This window comes from Rhinolophus sinicus, chromosome 14 (genome assembly GCF_057876585.1).
Source record: "Rhinolophus sinicus isolate RSI-liver-muscle chromosome 14, RSI-T2T, whole genome shotgun sequence".
Lineage (NCBI taxonomy): Eukaryota > Metazoa > Chordata > Mammalia > Chiroptera > Rhinolophidae > Rhinolophus > Rhinolophus sinicus.
This window is the reverse complement of record NC_142514.1, coordinates 162762812-162783084: the sequence shown is the minus strand read 5'-3', so window position 1 is coordinate 162783084 and position 20273 is coordinate 162762812. Positions and strand designations below refer to the sequence as shown.

The 20273-nt window shown below is 40.6% G+C and overlaps 1 protein-coding gene across 5 annotated transcripts in view; it reads left to right on the top strand.

Moving 5' to 3' along the window:
- Nucleotides 1–20273, top strand: part of MPPED2 (metallophosphoesterase domain containing 2) — a 163090-nt gene that overhangs the window by 72962 nt on the left and 69855 nt on the right. For all 5 annotated transcript variants that reach the window (XM_019738618.3, XM_019738616.3, XM_019738620.3 and 2 more), the window contains exon 4: nucleotides 11673–11898. In XM_019738618.3, coding sequence (XP_019594177.1) covers nucleotides 11673–11898 — 226 coding nt within the window. The remainder of the gene's footprint in view (nucleotides 1–11672; nucleotides 11899–20273) is intronic.

The window sequence follows — 20273 nt, the reverse complement described above, 5'->3', positions numbered from 1 at the left end:
TGCCCAGTTCTGGAGGCTGGGAAGTCCAAAATTAAGGCGCTAGCATGGCTGCATTTTGGTGAGGCCCACTTCCTGGTTCATTGATGGTGTTTTCTTTATGTGGTGGAAGGGGATAGGGAGCTCTGTCAACCTCATTTATAAGGGCACTAATCCCATTCGTGGGGGCTCCACCCTCATAACCTAATCTTCCAAATACCATCACACTGAGGATTAGGATTTCAACATGAATTTTAGGGGACAGAAACATTCAGAGCATAACATATGGGTAAGGAATAAAAACGTGGAAAGTCAAGTGATCTCCAAATTCATTTCCTGGAACCTCAGGCCCCAAGGGCCATGATGGACTTTGTAGAAATCCTTTCTTCCTGAGGAATTATAGTACTACTTTGTACTACTTCATTCCAGAGGGGAGACTGGTGGCATTAGGCTACAAAACTGTTCCCAAGGAAGAGGTGAGAGATTGTTGGAACTGTTGTTTCAAGGAATCTGATACCTTATCAGTAGGAGACTTCATGATTTCACACACCCCAACCCCCACCCCCCAGGAAGTCTTCTTTGTAGCTTCTGATTATCTGGAGTTTTTATTAGAAAATTTTGCCAGTTAATAGGTGGAGGAGAAGCAAAAATGGGAGAGGAAATGAATGTGGTCTCCATTCCCTCCATCTCATTGCTGTCACTATTGATCAAAATAAACTTCCCTGAGGGATTTCTTTTAAAATTTTATTCTTGAAATGCTTCATTAAAATTTTGAGTTATAAAATGGGAAAAGTCAATTTTATTGGATCCTAAATTTTGCTCTATGCAGCTTCCTGTCCAGGGTGAACATTATTAAAATTGACATAGGATTTGTGTGCAAGGTAATATTCCCTTTAGTAGGCTCTTCTCTAAATTTCAAGATATTCTGTAGAGTGGATTAGATTATACAGTGAGTGGGGACTCTGAAAAGAAAATAGAATTGTGTATTGATGCCTTCTGAAATATTATTTGATGGCAATAAAATATTCTCTGAAATTCCCTTCAGAGAGGAGAAAATGGAGTTTGTTTGCAGTAATTGCATTTTCTAGCATTTGCTCTCACACTTTCCAATATAAGCCAATTGGAACCTGTGATTTGGTTTTGCTTATTGGCAAAAGTACCATGTAAATTGATCTGTGATGCATTTAAAGAAGATGCTTTTGAAAGTTTGGAAATTGAGATGGCTTTTTCTTATTAGATTTCAAGAGTATTAGGGTTCATTTCTATATTTTAGTCTAATGTGATATTAGCCAAATATGTTCTTTTTCAATTTAGTTTTAATCAAGTTCTAGAAGACCATTTTCATCTACCCCCAGCGGCACTGTTAAGGCAGAGATTTTATTTCCATTGTCAAGCCTCTGTTGCGGCTTTGGTGAACCAGGCTCTTGGAATCGTTGCACGCTGAAGTCCTGCATTCATCTGCCCAAACCTTGTTTCAGCATGCAAAAAAAAATAGTCGTTATTACAAAAAGATGTTTTATTACTATTTGCAGGGTTAAAGTGGGGAGAGAATCTAAGAAGCCTCAAAATCGTTAATTTCCTTTAAAGAATATGGACTTTATACCTGTGTTATCTTTATTTAATTTGATTTTCACCATATTTATTGGTTTAAAATGCAAACACATAGGATTTGCATTTGTTTCTCTAATTATTCAGTAGAATAATTGCCCCTTGTATTATAACTATTCCTGGAAGGAACATCTTTTCTCAGTTGCTTTTTAAAGGCTTTGCGGAGATAAGGCAACATATTCTTCAGCTCACCATAGACTTTGTCAGTTAACACTGCTAGTTGATTAAAGATACGGATTTGAATACTCTTCTAAGGTGGTAGGAAGTAGGAGATAGACCTTCCTATTTCATTCATTTATCCTGAATGAAATTACAGTGCAAAACAGAGAACAAGATAAAAAATAATAATAATAACAGTCAGCTTTTACATGTCTGGTTTGTGTTCTTTACTGATCTTACTCAATCCACTCTGTAATGCAGGTTGTACAATTGCCATCGTTTTTTCTGGTGAGTGATGGGAAGGTTAAATAGCATGTTCTGAGTTTGAGTTTCACAGATAATAAATGACTGAACCAAAAACTTGGTCCCAAATCCTTCTGACTCCAAAGCCCCTGATTGCTTTTCATCATGCCATATATTCCCACTTTCTAATACATTCCACTGATGTGAACGTGCACACAGCTGGTCAAGATCACACTTGACAGTGTCTTTACCAATTCTTCTTGTGACTATCCAATGGAACCCTGATGTGGATCCAGTTTTCTGAAGGTTGAGGAAGTAGGTTGAGTCCTTACGGGATAGTCTGTTCAGATCGCATTTGTTGTACGGGATAGAACTCTTTCTCAACAAAGCAAAGCCCTCATTTGTAAGGAAGAGGTTGGACAAAATAAACAGTGAGGAGACTAGTTGTAGTTCCAGTTGTCCAGCCAGATGGTAGTACTCAGGTATAATTGGAACTGCACTGCAGTGGACAGTTACCACCACAGCTTCCAGGTACAGCATGCCATGTTGCTCAGGGTGGCAACTTAAAGATACTCATTTGGGAAACGGAGAGGATATCGTCATTCACTTTTACTACCTAATGGTTGTCTTTTAAAATGTTTGAGCATGAATGAGTGTGTGTGTGTGTGTGTGTGTGAGTGTGTAGTTAAGTCACAGAAAGTTATGTTGGAATTAGGTGATGAGTCAGACAGGAGTGCAGACAAGTTGCTGCTGAGCGACAATCAAATATCTCTGAGCTGTTTTCAGGTCCCTAATAATTATGGGTACTAACGGCATGTTTCCTCATGGTTTACACTTCTTAGTTATGTGACTGCTCAGGTCCAGAGGGGGTCTGCTTTCCTGGGTAGGGGATGGATTCTTGTCTCCTTTGTGTAGATGAAGCTTATAACATTTACCAAGGCTTATCAACAAAGGCTTGGGATTCTTTTAATGGAGGAGGAAGCATTTCAGCTGTGGTTTCTTACCTAACCCTAATTCCTGAAGCAGACCACGGGGCTTTCACTCAGCATTCCTTACTTTCTCCTGGGTTTCTGGCTTAGTCCTGACATTATTGTAATATAGTTTTCTGTGTTTAATATTTCTTAGACTTGGTTTCCCATTGCAAGCATGGAAGAAACCCTAATGCATGAGTTTCAGAGGAGAAGGTAGCAGTCTGAACCTGCTGTGTGGCTCCATCAGAAAGTGTGAGTATTAACGGTAGAGCTGTCAGGACTTGTGAAAATTAATGGAGCCTGACGGGGGACAGACTGAGGTCAGAGACAGAGCTTGCCCTGATTGAATGTTTCTGGGGGCTTTGCAGCCCAGGCAAGTGAGTGCAAGCCGTGGAGCCGAGAGGGATTGCTATAGGTTCATTCTTTCATTTAAAAAATAAGCAGTGGGCACCAACTAAGTGCCAAGCATTTTTCTAGGTTCTAGAAGGGAAAGGTGGGCTCTGCCTGTTTATAGCTGAGAGAGCCCTCTCCCTGTCTCCAGGCTGGACTCAGCCTTCTCTGCTATTAGCCCCCAGTAATTGTCAGCAAAGGGATTTACATGACATATCTCCTTAGTCCATCCCACAGCCTCAGAGTCCATCATCCTTATAGCCATTTTTTTTTTCTTTTTCTTTCTTTTCTTTCTTTTTTTTTTTTCTTCTTTTCGTCCTCCTGCAAAATTTTCTGCTTGGCCAATTTTCAAGCCCAAGTTATTCTTACTCAGTCCTCAGTGGAATATAGGGAACTTCAAGAGTTTGTACATTTTCTTTTCTGTCAGAGTCAAAATATTAAAAATATAATAATTTTAAACAGAGAAAGCAATGTCTTCTTTCATCTACCCTGGAGGTATAACAAGGCCCCTTTATAACACTAGCTTTAGGGAACAGTGTTCTAAAAACAGGCCCCTGGCTCTACCCCACGCAGGCTGAAGATTTCAGAAATGCGATTGTAGTATATTTCTTAGAAACATCCCATAATGATAGATCCGACCATATATCTGTTTTATTCTTTTTAATCTCAGAAAGTGAATTTGTTTTCTAGTACCTTGGCAAGGGGAAGTGAGCCCGAAGGCTGTGCCTTGTGAGTTTGATTTTCCTGGGCATCTGAGAGGCATAGCAGGATCTCCCTCTGCTTTGTCATCTCTATGTTGTTTTCTTCTTGCTCCATAGTGAGTTTTATGTAATGAGTGTTGTGCCACAAACAGTTTTGGTTTTCTCATTTATTTTCAAAGTCTATGATTTAGAAGCCTGGAGCGGAGGGGGCATAGGGATTGGCGATCTTGAAATTTGTCACCTTTCGACAACTAAGTTTTCTTTTACCCAAGAGACCTCGCAAACCATGCTTACTTTGAGATGCTCTCCTTCATGAAGAATGACTGTTGTACTCTGGGCTTTTTATTTTTTCTCTTGATTTTAGCATAGTAAATAGGAGACAGCTTATCAGATCCCTGATAAAAAAATGGGGCATGGGAAAAGTGGCATTTGTCATTAGCCCTATTTCCCATATTCCCATTCATGTGGCATAAAGAGTATGGTGCAGGACCCATCTTCTAGCAGGTGGCAAGAAAGATTCCTGGAAAAGGGACTATTCTGGAATTGACCTTGGATCTTGGTTTCACCTGAACTTGAGTTTTCTAGAGGAATACAATCTATACTGATTTATAGCAGAATAATAGGTTGCAGTTGTATGATACTTAATTTTGAGGAACATTAACTTTTATTGGTGGTGTGTGGGGAAGAACAAGCACGCAGGGAATCTTGTTTGGCCAAAGCAGTGCTTATAGATGTTTATTTTAGAATAAACATGCCCTAGTCCTTACTGCTCTCTATTACTTCTACTTAGTCCAATTCACATTTTTGTTTTTCCTATCTGGTTCATGTAGGCATTTGGGTTTATTACCTTGAACTTCCATTCTCCTGTACAAGTCTCCTCTTAGTTCTCATAATATAGCCAACCATGTTGTTTTTAAATTCTGAGACCCTGCATCAGGTTGGGCAGAGGTGTTTTTACGCTTCTCCTTCTTGAGCCTGTGACCTTCCCTTCCTTGGGTAGGCTCCCAAATTCTTCTGGGAGCTAGTGGGTAAGAAATTACACCCACCTCTGCAGTAGCATTTGGGGAATGCCTTAATTGAGCCAGGATGCGTGTTGCCATCGTGTGGGGCTGACACTGCTTGATGTGCTGTGGAGGAGAAATCATGACATAACCAGAGAAACATCTAAAATGGGGAGTTCTATTTCATGATATAAACAAAAAGAGGCCATGGCTGCCTAGAATTAGAGGAAAGATCACCATAGCTGGAGTAATGGTATGAGGAGGATTCATGGAAGAGGTAGGTCTGGAGCCAGACTTCATAAAACTATTAAAAATTGGGAATCACCTGAAAGAATACCTAGACCTTGAAGCAAAAGTGCGATTCTTGTCCCACTTGTGCCACCAACGTGGCCTGTGACTTTGCTTAACGAGTGGTAGCACCTCCCTGACCCTTAGTTTCTTCATCACTAAAATGGAATTGGATCAATCAGTGGTGTTTTTTTTTAAATATTTTTAAGCCAGGGGTAATTTTCTTCAAATGAAAACTCCCCCCAAATTGTCAAATAAAGGAAAGCAGTATTGCTGTGGTGAACATGGGAACGGACCCTCCCCTGTGCCCTCGTCTCTTTCCTCATGTCGCCCTCCTCCAGCCGTGGGAGGCTCGCAGAGCACAGCTTTCCAATCATCAGATCGGTCTGTCTCTGAGGAGCCTCCTGGGTTCGTGTTCTGTGATTCATGGGAGCCACTTTAAGTGACATGTTAAATGTTCAGAATTTGACAAAGAAGGAAGTCTGACCTTGACACAGTTCTCTGTGTGTCTGCCTTAAAGTTCGTTTGGAACTATGAGACACGTGCATACTGAAAAGTCTTCAACTTTTCTAAAGATTTGATTCCTCTCCACCCACCGATGGAAGAGTACCCCCATCAGATCCTAGGAATATATTTAGGGCATTCCAAACGAGCAGTCACTCTGGAGAGAAATAGAATCTGGATCTTATGTATCATAGGTTTTACTGTTCATTGTGAATGAGAAGCCAATCCTGGCACATTTTTTTGGTATTCAGTAAATATTAAAAGACATGAGTGGCTGGACAACAGAAAAAGGAAAGAAGTATGTGTTCAAGGAACATTTTGCAAGGTTAGAATTATCTTGACAGAAGTGTCTGGGTTTGCACTGGGAAGGGTAATCATTATAATAATTATTACAACACAACTGCTGAGTGATTATCATGAAGTGTTAGAAACTATAGGTTCTTTACATGCAGTATCTTGTTTAACGCGCACCAAACTTTAGGGGCAGTATTATTGTTTTCCCTCCATTTATGTTTCAGGAAACTACAGTTTAAAACCAGTTTGTTGGAGATTATTTGGTTAGACTGGATTTGGGGGCAGAGAACAGGACACTTTAGGGGAACAACGTGACGCAGGTTTAAACCGTGTCATAGCCCAATATGTCAAGCTCAGTTCCTGGAATTCTCATAAGGAAGCTCCTGGCAAATCTTTCAGAGGTTCATTCATTCCTTCACTTACTCAATAAATACTAGTTGTGTGCCTGCCACGTGGAAGGTATTGAACGGGTACTTTGACTCAAACAAAGAAGCGCTAGCTATGGTCCATGCCTTCAAAGACCTCACAGTCTAGGGTGAGACAAGTCATATGCAAAAGGCAAAACTAAAAAAATGGAATAAAAATAATTAACATTCACTAATTGTGTACGTCAGACCATTCATGTGGTTTAGAAGCTTTTTCTCATTTTATCTTGAACACAACCTATGAGGTGAATGCAATTATTACCCTTGTTTGCTAATGCACTTTAACGAACATAAAGACTCCATCTAAGGTCATGCAGCTAACGCGTGGCAAAGCCTGCGGAGTCCCCACTCTTAGCCCCATGCTGCCTCCATGGTTTAAATTGTAATCGTTTAAAAATTGAATTACAAAGACTAGAAATGTGATACATACAGTAAAAATATATATATTAAATAATACCCCATAGAAGTAAAGATAAAAAGGGAGGCTATAAGGAGTCAGCTGTGAAAGGGAGCTAAGGAAGAAGAGAGGAAAAAAACTATCAGAGAGGGAGGAGGAAACCTGGAGAGTACAGCATAAATAATCAAGGGACTATGTACTTCAAAGGACAAGGATGTCACTCTGGGGTGATTAATGGAGATGAGAATTGAGAGAAAGTCCTGGCTTTGGCTATGAGGAGGTTATAATCGACATTCCAGAGAAGCTTTTGGAAGAGAATAGAAACAGAAACCAGGTTGTTCAGGGTGAATTCTGAGCAACCATTTGTCTCTAAGTTGCTGATGCTATTAGTAGAAGTGGCCCATCAGGCCACACAAATATGGTAAGTGGGTCAGGTGTGAGAAGTAATAGGGAGTGGGAGGTCTGTGGTATACTGGAGGTCAGTATTGCCTGATCTTTTGATTTTCCAAAAGAAGCTAGAAACCAAGAGATTTTTTTGTGTGGTATCTCCTGATTTCTAAATATTAGTTCAATTAAAAAAAAACAACAACTAGCCAAAAAACACAGTTGAGGGCTAACTACACTATATCTGTGGGCTGACTTTGGCCTACCAGCTGCAAGCTTCTGGAATCCTCTTTCCAGAAATTTAAAAATGAAATGAAGAAGCACCTCAAAAAATAAGCAAAGTTAGGGATGTTTTAGGATTGTATGTGAGGGGTGTGTGTGTGTGTGTGTGTGTGTGTGTGTGTGTGTGTGTGTATGAAGGGCTACTTGATTTTGTTTCCTTGGGATGGGTAAACATAAACTCACTAAGGAAGAAGCTTAAAGAGAGAGAGCGAGAGAGACCCAAAATATCAAAGATCAGTGTCTGAGAAAAGAAAATGCCAGTGGGAATGGGAGGAATGGGATTAAGAAGCCAATTATTAGAAAGATGAGCAGATGCAGACAGGAAAGTGAACAGGAGGAAGTGGAGAGAGGCTACCTTGAGATTAGAGGGCACATTATATGCCAAGTGGGAAATCAAAAGGAGCATGGGAGCTAGGGAGAAACCTGGAAAAGCTTTGTGATGGCTGCTTAGAGGATAGGCAGTGGCAAGAGTGTGAGATGATTAGAACTGTAGAGTAGCAGTGAGGACCCAGCTGACTTTCTTTATCCTTTAGTTTTTCAGTGAGCATCTATTGACGTGACCCCACTAGGCAATACAGATACAGTAAAAGGTACCGATTAGAGTAAGACTTAATTGTTGCCTTCAAGAACTTATGTTCTCTCGTATGTTCTATAGCTCTAACCTGAACTGAGGGGCTAGTTTCCCACATTTTATTCATTCACTTGCTACAGTCATCACTTTGCCATATCTGTGAATTATCTGTATGATTATTTGCTCAATATTTTTCTTTAAATCATCATATATATATATATATATATATATATATATATGTGTGTGTGTGTGTGTGTGTGTGTGTATATGTGTGTATATATATATACATATATATACACACATACACATATATATATGAAAAATGGAAAAATGAAGCTATATACAGAGGGTACCAAAAATGTATACACATTTTAAGAAAGGAAAAAACTGTATTAAAATTGTAATGCTAAATATATACTGATAGTAAAAGATGAATACTAGTCATGTGTATACATTTTTTTCGCACCCCTGGTATCATTACTTGCACTGTTATATTGTATTTTTCCAAATATGTGTTTTTAAAACATACAGTATTTGACATTTTGCCAAAACCTCATCTCCATTCCACCTAAAATAACCTTGTAAATCACTGGTAGAACATATTTCATACCTTGGGAAAGATGGAACTGGTTAATTGATAGAGTTCTTTAGGTCATTCAAAGCAAAAATTTTTCCGTATTAGAATAAATGTATGTGGCCTTGATTTTTTTTTTTTTAAATTCAGGCAGGTCAGCTTTTATGGATTGATCTGAATAAAATGGATAAAAGAAAGCACGTCTTTGACAATGTTAAAATGGTGCTATTTAAATACCAAGAAGTTTGGAGCTTGACTGCAGAGCCTTCCAAATTAATCTAGTCTGGAAGAAAACTAAAATGCCATCAAGTAACAGGAGATTTGTCAGCTTCCCTGCTTACACTTTTCATATAAAACATAAAGGTTGGCAGATTATAGATGAAAGGTCAGTTCAGCAAAAAAGAAAATATGTCAGACAATCTCATAACAGAGGTAACAGAGAATGGAAGTTGGAAACTACTGTTGGATTCTCAGAAAGACATGAGTTTGTTGGCAATGTGTAAATATCATTACTGTTCCTGCAGCTCTTCATTTTGATGGCTACTTCTTTATGCCGAGTCTCCAAATTTGATTTAAAAGACACCAAGGAGTCCTGTCTTTCTGAAGAAGATTTACTTTGCAGCAGTTTTACATTACAAAAAAAAAAAAAGAAAAGAAACTAGTCTGAAGGGGAGAAATGTACTTCCTCTCCCTTGTTTCCCAGTGTCACCCATGCTGTCTCTGAACCAAAGCTCTAAACTGGAAAAAGCAAGAAGCCAAGCCCTCTTGCAAAGAGCAGCGGTGCATAAAGAAAGGGTTTACAGTGAGTCCATCATCATGAATGATTGAAGGGGAACCGGGCAGCTACAGCGTGACTTATACAAATAGAGTTGCTCAAAGATTCATGCTGGTAGGATCTTCCTTGGAACAAATTACTGTCCAGGAAAACGTTTCAGCCTTGTTCTGGCCTTGGGAGCACAGGTGAATCTGGGGGTGTGCTACTAGGTCGACGGGGTCACAGAGCTATGGTATTAGAGTTGTGGGGCATCTCACAAGTTGCCAGCATGTGCAGTGCTGGGAATTTGCAGCCTATTAATACATCTTTCATCTGTGTTTTAAGTACAGGGAGTTGTGTAAAATATCATCATTCTATCCAAGTAGCTTGCAACATACATTACACTCCTTATTGCCTTATGCTAGTGCAGATTATAAACTCACAGAAGCATGTATTTGAGGGAGGCTTCCTGTTTTCCATGAGTTGTTAACCTTGCACATAACTAAGGCTGAAAACATGTCACACAGCATTGTGGGCTAGTCGTCAAGAATCTCCACTGACGCTTGGACATAGTGTTTTCAGTTTCATCTTTCTGTAGTGTTGTTTTCTGCTTTCATCTCTCTCTTCAGCCTCCCCATTAACCCACATGCTATGTATGCAGTTTCATTACTGTTAAAAACCTAAAAAGTGAGTTAAAGAAAAACCAGGAGCCTTGCAAAGCATATTCTGGTGACCTTAAAAATGACATCACTTTTAGCAGCTATGCTTGCAGTGTGCTGCTAGGATCGTGGACTTCATCATGTGATCGCTGTAGTTTGCATTGCTAAAATCCAAGTGGACTTATGATAAAATTTGCCAGCCTGTCCCGCCCCAAAATATAATTCTGTTTCCCACCAAGCTTCGTTACTTAAATTATTGACTCTGGTTTTCGGGTAAAGACCAATGCTTAGAACAAGTGTATCCAGTTTCATGCTAGTGGCAACTTTCATTCTTCCTGGCATAGTAGGAAACATTAATTTTGTGTTGGACCCAGGAGTCTCAGGAAGCTGGAATTACAGCCACCATTGCCCCGCCCTTTTCTCTCTCAAAATGAAATGAAATGAAATGAAATGAGCAGCAGCCCAGCGGTGAGGCTTGAGGGATGGGTAATGAAAATGAATAGAAAAGGGCATTAATTTCAGGATGGGGACAGCTGCCCGGCACTATCTCCCTTTGGATTTTGGTTCTTATAGCATCACGGTGAGTTATTAATATGTATGATCTGTACTTTATTCAAACATTATAAATCTGTGCAGAAGTCTGGTGTTTGGGTTTTCCTTTATAGCTTTCATTCTTCTTCCCAGAATTATCTCATTTTGATCGGGAAACTTTTGCATAAAAGCACACACCGAGAACTGACATTTCCATACCATAAATATTAAAAGGGGGTTAAGCTTCACACTTTTTTCTCCCATCCCCCAATGGGTGAAAAGTTAGCCTTCTAATGGGGGGGTATTATTAATGTTTTTTTTATTCATAAGCCCAAAGGTAAACTTTAACTTGCCGTATGAAATTGTACTGTGTGGTTCCTTTCATTTATGTAAATTGTGGAATGCTTGGCTATGCCATGTCTTTTGTATGAAGGATATACTAAAAATCTAGTAGTTATCTGAGTTAAGAATAGTTGGTTGGCTTATTTTTTTATGAAAGTATAGTTGACATACAATATTATATTCGTTTCGGGTATACAATGTGGTGTACATTTATATGTCGTACGATGTGATCTGCTTAGTTTTTGAGGGCCGAACCAAGGCCAGACCTTTTATAGGGATTGTGATTTAGGTGCTTTTTGCTGGACTCTTCACAGTGTGAATTCATCACAGTATGGATTCATCACAGTGAATCTGTAACATACAGATGAGGGAAATGGAACTAGAAAACTTAATGTCGTCTTAGTAGCATTTTAGCTTCTTAGCAGCTCCCCGACTCCCGTTCATTGTCATTTTTGTTAGCATAAAGGAGTAGTCATAAATTTTGGTTCCCATGGAAATATAAAGGAATGCATGAGCTATTTCATTTGGGCATACCGTCTGCTAATCACGCAGTCTCGGCTGTTGTACTTCGTGATGGGAAATGAACGTGCTAATTGGTGCTCTTTTTTCTTATTTCAGGAAACCTGCCATATGAATATAAAATAGTGATTGCTGGGAATCATGAACTGACATTTGATAAGGAATTCATGGCAGACCTTGTTAAACAGGACTACTACCGTTTCCCCTCTGTGTCCAAATTGAAACCAGAGGACTTTGACAACGTTCAGTCCCTCCTGACAAACAGTATTTACTTACAAGACTCGGAGGTAACAGTGAAGGGATTCAGGATATACGGTGCACCGTGGTAAGTGTTCATCTGAACAGTCTTCCCCCTTCCGTTTTTTTCTGTCATCGCTAAGAAAGCGTGGTGCAGACTTAGGTGCTTTAAATGAAAAGGATAACAACTGGAAAGAAACCTTATTGCTGTTGTTTCCAACGTAACACAGAGCCTGGCCCTGCTGTGGAGCGCAGGGCTGATCATTTTCACTGTGTGGCAGATGTCTTTAGGCAGGATCCATGGGAGAGGGGTTTGGCAGATACGGGTGGAGCTGCAGGTACGTCTGGGACACAGAAAGATTGGGGAAAGTTCACTATTATTCCCCTTCACTTAGATTCAGCTCCTCTGAACATTCCATCAGTCTTACGTAACTCACTTCCCTCTCATTTTAAACTGGAAGCACTCATAAAATATCTTGCTTAAGTAAGGTTTCTCAAAGTTAGCTACACATCAGAGCCACCTGACCAACTCTGAAGAAACAGAGGTTTTGAAGCCCTACCCACCCCACTCTGATTCTCCCTCCTGAGGGGGAGCCCAGGAATCTGTATTTTTCACAGGTTCTCGAATGAGACTAAGGGACATTTTGGAAGTCGCGGGTTGACAGCTCAGTTCTAGCGTTCTCAGCACTGAACTCTAGAAAACTTGAAGCAGGGGCATATTCTTTGGGGCCAGACAAGAGGCATTTTGATCTTGGCTCTATCAGTTGTCAGTCGTCTGGTTTTGAAGAAGTTAATTCACAGAGGATGAGCCTCAGTTTCTGCATCTCTAAGAGGGTGGAAATAATACCTATTTTAGAGACTTATTATGAGGATTAAATTGGGTGATATTTGTAATGGGTTTTAAAGATTACCTGGTGGTTTGTTTAATTATCATGTTTTCTGTTCTCAGCTCTGCCACTAAGTATTTATATGAACTTGAGTCTCCAGACCCAGTTTTTTCATCTTTAAAATGGGAGTGTTAGAAGATCAGTATTAAAGGAGGCTTGGATTTCTATTTACTTATTTATTTACTTTTTTGAGAGCTCTGTGTGTATACAGAGCAACAGAGTTAACTTTTACTCACCCAACCTGGAACAGTATCCCAGTTCTGCCCTAGGAGTTGCAGATAAAACTAAAAGAGCACAAACAGAGTAAATTCAGATTGGCCACCCCACTCAACAGTTTGGTTTGTCCTCTATAGAATAGAAAATTGAGATATTTCCTACAAATTTTTTTTCTAGCTTTACTAGTGGGTATCCAGTGGATACAGAAAATATATTTGTGTTTAAAATCAACCTGACAATGATTGTGAACTTGTAATTGAGTCCTTACTATATGCGAGGCACTATTCTAAGTCCTTTATATCTATTACCTCATTTTCTTCCAAATACCTTTAAGAAATGGGCACAATTATGATTTTCATTTGGCAGATGAAAAAACTCTGGCACAGAAAGGTTAAGTTACTGCCCAAGAATCACACAGAAACTAAATGGGAGCGTCCTAATTGGCGTCTGATGACAAGGTACAGGATATGGCATAGGTGGTGGTGGTGGTAGTGGAATGGTGATTGGTGTTTATAATCTGCAGGGGTTATATCCACCTTTATTAATGCATGTCAACCCATTTTTTTTATATGTGAGAAGGAGGTTAAGGGCAAAGAGAATAAACAGCAGAAATTAGTCTTATCAAACAAGAATCTGAAAACGGATCTCAGGGTAGTGTGGGATGTTGATATTAGCATTTCTGGGTAGAAGGCAGGAGAGAGAGAGACCTTTCCCAGCTTTCCATTCCGCTTCTTAGTGACTGTCTAGTAGTTGAGAAATGACATCTGATTGGCAGAGAAGCTTTACATAGGGTCATGGTCATTATTTTCAACACCTTCAGATGATTTCTGAAAAATCTTCAAAGGGCACAGAAGACTGAGGCTATTCCTGAGCAAGCAGGACGTTCTGAGGTCCCTGGATTGAAGGTTGCTGAAATGATGACAGCAAACACACTTTCTCCATTGTCTGAGCAGATTCAAACTAGAAAGTATGAACTGTTTCTTGCCTAGTACCTCTTTACTATGAGGGAGATCTTGACATGGAATCTGTTTCACCCATTGGAACTGTTGCTACTTTCTTTTTTGATCAAGAATGTAGAGGTTGGTGAAAAGGAGATTCCAGTTGCATCCTATATTTTGGAGGCATCTGTAGTTTAGATATCACTGTACAGATGTTTTTGTTAAAATTAATATTTCTAGGATTTGCTGGTAACCTGAACATTGATTTAAGAATGCCTATATTAGCATTTCTGTGGGGGGGGAGGGGGACAGATTTTTTTTCTCAGCCCTTCCACTTATTGAGCCCTGGGACCTGGGGCGAGTTTCTGAACGTCTCCATTCGTCTGTTTTCTCGTCTCCAATGCGGGAGATAGCAACATTGCTTCCCTCACACAGTTGTTAAGAGGATACATGAGTTAATGCATCCGTAACACGCAGAAGACTTCCTGCAATAGAGTAAGCATTTAATAAGTGTTAACTATTCCTGATATTGTGGGGTTGGTGGTGTTTCCAACCTACTTTGTACCTTTGTCAGCTTCATATGAAGACTGTTGGATTAGGAGTCAGATGGAGTGGGTTCTAGCTCTAGTTCTGCCTCTACTGATTGAGTGACTCTAGGTGAATCTGTTAACTTGAATTTCTCTATTGGTAAAAACAGGGGCATTGTGGTCTGTCCTAGTCTCTCTCATATGCTGCTTACTTAAATGGTTGTCAAAGTCATCATCTTCAAAGAATATAATTATTTGCAAGCATGTTTGATTACTTTAATATCTTGTACAATTATTAACCTTTTTCACTATTAGGATTTTGACTAGAAGCCAAGCTACCACTTTTTACCTTCAGAAGTTAGGTTCTGTGATTCGCCCCTAAGTGAATGCCTGTTTAATAACCCATTAGATACTGCAACCCCAAAATAATGTAAACCGATTTAAGTTTGATTTCCATGCTTTTCCAATGACTTTTTTGGAGGAAATATCAAGTTCTGATTTGCTGCTATTGCTAGTGGTTTTAATTTAAAAATAGAAATCAAAATAACCTTGATACTAAAAATTTCCATCCTGTCATAGGTTTCTCAAAAGTAATTGTCATCTGACCAGGAAGATAGCTATAACTCATGTATTTTTTAAAATGTGGATTGTGAGTTGGTCTCACTACAGAAAAGGAATGTTAGTCTGTATTCATTACATGTTTATAACTTGCAGCCCAGCTGAAAGCTTTCTAAAGATCAGGGAAGGGGAAAAGAAAAAAAAGTAGTATCTCCTAATTTACAATTTAGCAGGAATTTGTATGTGGAAAATAACTTAAACAACATTCCAGAGCATTCATGTGTGTTTACAGTTGGAGTACGCTGTGGTACTTAGATCCCCAAGGAAAAGGATTTGGATGTGATTTGATGGGTCTGGGAAAATTCAGTGGCCCGCACTGAAGAAGTTGTAAGTGGGATGCCTTGTCCTGGAAGAAAGATGCTCCCTTGGAAGAAGGACAAGAACTGACTTGTTCCTGGGGAGCACCCCTGTCTTGGGAAGCCTTATGGCAGGTTCTGTGGCTTCTGTATATATTCATCTTCACCATTTCGTTTTTCCATTAATTTTGAAGAAAGGAATCAGGCATGATGTGTTGTCCTCTTTGGGAGTGGCAATTCAGGGACACCTTTTCTTTAACTTACCCTATTGTGTTTTTCTCTCCCTCTTTGGGAGACAGAAGAAGAGGATCTTGTGTTGCCAGGCAGTTAGTTCTGCCTTGGACTTCGCTGTCGTAACAGGAAAGCTTGTGGATTTCTTGTGTCCCTCGTGTGGATACTCTGCCGCCAAGATGGTTCCTGATTTCCTCTTTGTGATCACTCTCAGTTCTGTAATGTCTTTTCCAAAGGCTGAGTATGGTTAGAAAGAGGAGACAAAATTCTAATCTGTCAAAGATTAGCCACTGTGATAACTCACTGCTTGTCTGGCTAGGGTAGATAGAGGGGAGGTGGAATTTTAAAATCATCTTTGTCTTTTTGGCTATCGATCTGTAGCCAGCATTTTAGTGCAAGCAGTTTTCAGTATACTCACTGGTGGGACTTGGCATTTTAAACATTGACTAGTTCCTTCGTTTTTTCTGATTTCAACTGCTCTTTTGATACTAAGATGCTGTGTAGAAAAAAATTCAGGTACTAATTGATCAGCAGCCAAGCTGCTAAAAGTGAAAAGTCTGTGTTGCTCTGAGCTGAGCAGAGCAGTTGCATTGTTCAGCAATAGCCGGCACCTCGTTCCCCTCTTGAACAGAATTGCAAAGCTGGTCTCCCGTGGCTTTTAATGAATATGAGTGGGGCTTTCTGGTGTCCAGGAATTTGATCTCTACGCTGACCACGGGGTCAGGAACAAAGAGCACACTTTTTCATGTTAGAGTAGACCCAGGTGTAATTTGTCAGATTTAGTAACTGTGGAGGAAGTGCCTTAACTTCTGCAGCAGGAAAATTAGATTGGGCCTAGGCACTGTAATTCTGAAATAGCTGAAAGAGCAAGAGAAAGCCCATTGAGTTGCATTTCCAAAGGAAGTGTGAGCGGGATAATTCTTTCCCCCCTCCTCTCTTCCCCTCATTTCGGATCCTAAACGTGTTGAGTTCGTTCATTCATTTAGATGCCATTTTTTTCAGCATTTTTCAAAGTGGGAGTAAGTGTTGGTTCTACTGTCTGCCGCGTTTATAATGATGCGTGCATACCAATAGCTACAAGGTCGCTCGCATTTCCTTGTTCTGATCAGTGCAGTAGTACTTTACCTTTACCCTGTCAGAAAAGCTTCAGATGTTTTTATTTCCAATTATAAGTTTTGTAATGCATCATGTATTTTGCTGACAGTCTTCAAGTTCTTGAAATAGCGAACAAATTAACAGCAGATATTGAGTGAGAGGATTGGAAAACCAATTGACAACTCATATGATAGAATTCAGATATGCGGAAGGGTGGAATGGGCTCATTTATTTTATTTTCACAGTCATACTTTGTAATTAACTTGGGCAAAAAAAAGGAGGAGGGAAGGAAGAGAGGGAGAGGAGCGAGGGAGAAGGAGGGAGGGAGGGGAAGAGAGAGAGGGAGGGGAAGGGAAGGGAAGGGAAGGGAAAGGAAGGGAAGGGAAGGGAAGGGAAGGGAAGGGAAGGGAAGGGAAGGGAAGGGAAGGAAAAAAAGATTTTCATGTCCAGCAAGAAAGTTATTTCATGCTAGAGAACCAGAACTATACAAACAATATTGGTTCTATACCACATTCTCAGGGATTCCAGCTTTTATTCAGGAGGGTTCAGAAAGGTATTGGCACAGAAAAAGGTAGGTGTGTGTGTGTGTGTGTGTGTTAAACAAATATGCACTCTGCTTTTACATGATTCTGTTTAAAGGCCCAGGCTAACATTTCATTTTTCTTGGCTCAGGGCCCATAGACTCGCCCATTATGAAACCTATGGCTGTTCTGCCCTGCTCTAGAGTTTCAGGCTTTGTTTACATTTTTGCCTGTTTCAGAATGCAGCCGACTGCTCTGAAAGCCACACGGGATCAGATTCACTTCTGGTTTAACAACTGCCCTGTTTATTTGAAAAAGGAGAAAGCAAAACCAATCACTTTGCTTCCTACCTCCCATTGATAGCCGTATCAGTAAATACCGTTTCCAAAGCTGGTTTATGCAGAGCTTGTGATGTTGGATCTAACTAGTATCTTTCTGCCCACTCTGTCCAAACCTCTCAAGCGTGTTGTGGTGCCTTTACCTGATGTGCTGGTGGTAGTTGTAGAGACGAATGTGGCATGGAAGTGTTTGTGTGCATTCAGTCATGTTTAATATCAGCCGTTGGCATAACTTACATTTTTGCCTGTGTGTGCATTCTGAGAGACAAAGTCCATTAGCAAACGGCAATAGTAAACTTATATTTGGATGGAATAGTTCACTCACAGAACTTTCATATGTGTTACCTCATTCGGGCTTCACCACAACTCTAAATAATTAAAATTTAAATAAAAATACAATTCTAAACAATTAAAATAAGCACAGTATATAATAATAATAATAATAATAATAATAGCCAGCATTTACAAGTGTTTACATGTCAGTATTGCCTTCTTTTGACAGAAGAGACCAAGGTAGAGTTTTTGACAGAGAAGGTGACTGACCAAGGTCACAGAGTTAGTTGGGGAGAAATAGGACCAGAATCCAGAGTTCCTTTGCTGAGTCCTTTAGACTAAACCAGGATAGCCTACTAACCACAAATGTCCCTCTACTCTGTAACCTGAGGCAACCCAGGAAGTGGCCCGTTAGAAGACTTGGATGTTTCCATCTGGTTACAAAATGGGCATACAGAAATCCAGGCCAGTGTTCTTCAGGAGTACTCAGGAATCAGTGGTGAGGTATTTGCAGGGAGAAATAGGAGTGTTGAGCGTGGACAGAACGAAAGAGTTATCCAGTATCTTTTACATGGTGTGGTCCAGAACCTAGGGTGTTAAAAATGAAAATTCTACATCTCAGTGTGTCGTAGCCTGTGGATCGCTCCTTCTGGCCTTCAAGGGGGCAAGTACCAGGTACATGTGGCTTTTTCCCTCTGAATCATCAAGTAGCAGGTGACAGAGACAGCAGCACAGGGATATGCACCAAGAAGGAACTGCTGGCCATGTGCCCCCACTAAAGTCAGGTGTGGCATGGGCCCAGGTACCACGCTACCGATAAGACCTGGATGTTGAGACCCAGCCCACTGACTGCTGGCTGTTCTTTCATTTTCTCCTGTTACATTGACAGGCTCCTTTTTAACCCAGAGTTATTGCTGGTGGATGAAAGGAGATAATACAGTGGCTATAAACTCCATGAGGGCAGGAATCCTGTTGGCTTTGTTCTCTATTGGCTTTGTTAGCCTAAGCTAACCCAATGCCTGGCACATAGTGGGTGCTCGGTCCATATCTACTGAATGAATGAAGGAATGAATAAGGGTGGTGGTGGTAGAGATGTGTCTGTATGGCTGATGGACTGAAGGTCTGCACAGATGGGACACTCAGTTGTAAAAGGAAAGAAAATACTTCCAATACAAGGTGTAATGTAGCCATCCATCTACAAGGAGGAATAGAGATGGTAGAGCATAATGGAACCAAACAAAGTGCGAAATTATGTCCATGAGCTTCTTGAACATATCTAGATCCTTCCTGAACGTTCAGAAATGTAGAAAGCATAACAGCATCTCTCCAGGTTTAGTAAAGGTGAGGAATGGGAGAAGTTGGACAGACTTAACTAAAGGCAATGAGAGTTTTCAAAGAAAGGCTCCAACAGTATTTTTAAGCCCTTTACTGTCATTTCTTTACCTGAGATGCCTTATCTCTATGTTGTGAGCAGCTATGAGAGTTTCTGTTAAATTTGGAGACTGCCTCTTCAAGCTGCAGGAAAAGAAGTGAGCGTAAAGTGTGAGTTTGGTAGGGGAGCTTGACCAGGTGGGCCCTCAGAAAGTCCTTTGGACGTCAGGAACCAGTTATCAAATATTTGGTATTCTCTTATCACAATGGTTGAATTCTCAGTGATAGAATTCTTAGAGTTGAATTACAGTACCATTTATTTTCAAACTATTGGACAAACATGGATTTCTCATCTTGCACTCTGAACTCTAAGTGTAATGTGAGTTTTTCCAGATAGTGAGTCTACTGCAGTCCCACTGACAGTCTAGACCCACATTTACCTGGTTCCAGGCACTGCGGCTGCGCTGCCTTCCTGTGGCACACTTCTCCCCTGTAGCTCAGATGTGCTCACAAGTAACTCCAAGTAATTGCACGGGTTCCTTTAATCCTCCCGGTGCTCTGTGATGCATGTGACATGGGCTTTGGAGCACACAGTTAGGAGGTTGCCGCTTCCACAGAATGCTCCCTTTCTGTCAGGTCCTGCATAGCTTCAGGACATGTCTTCTCCCCCATGTGATGTTTCACAATGGAGTCATGATAATCAAAGCCATACTGTGTTCTGTGCTGGACAGGGGAGAAGGCTTTGGCCTTCTAGGCTGTTTGGTGAGAGGGCCGTCAAGGAACGATGTCAGTCCCCCTCCTGAGGATTCACCTACAGCCCCTGGGAGGCCTGTTGGGGAACAGGCCAAACCATGTTTAGCTCAGGGACATCCCTCTGACAAGGAAGTCTTTGCTAAAATAGGGCTGAACTCTTCTAGCTGATTCCCTTTTCCCTTAAACTATCAGTTCCTCAGGTTAACAAACTTCTGGGAGGACATCCCCAGTGGGAAGACTTACCTGGAATGGTCTAATCCCCAGGCTGGGCATAGTTTAAACAGTTGCCACCTTCTTCCGCCCATTACGGGGAAGGCAGTGAGTGGTATAGAGGCTGTAGGCTTTGGCCTTTAGAACCGGCTACCCCCAGTGATCTTGAGGCTCAGTTTTATCATTTAG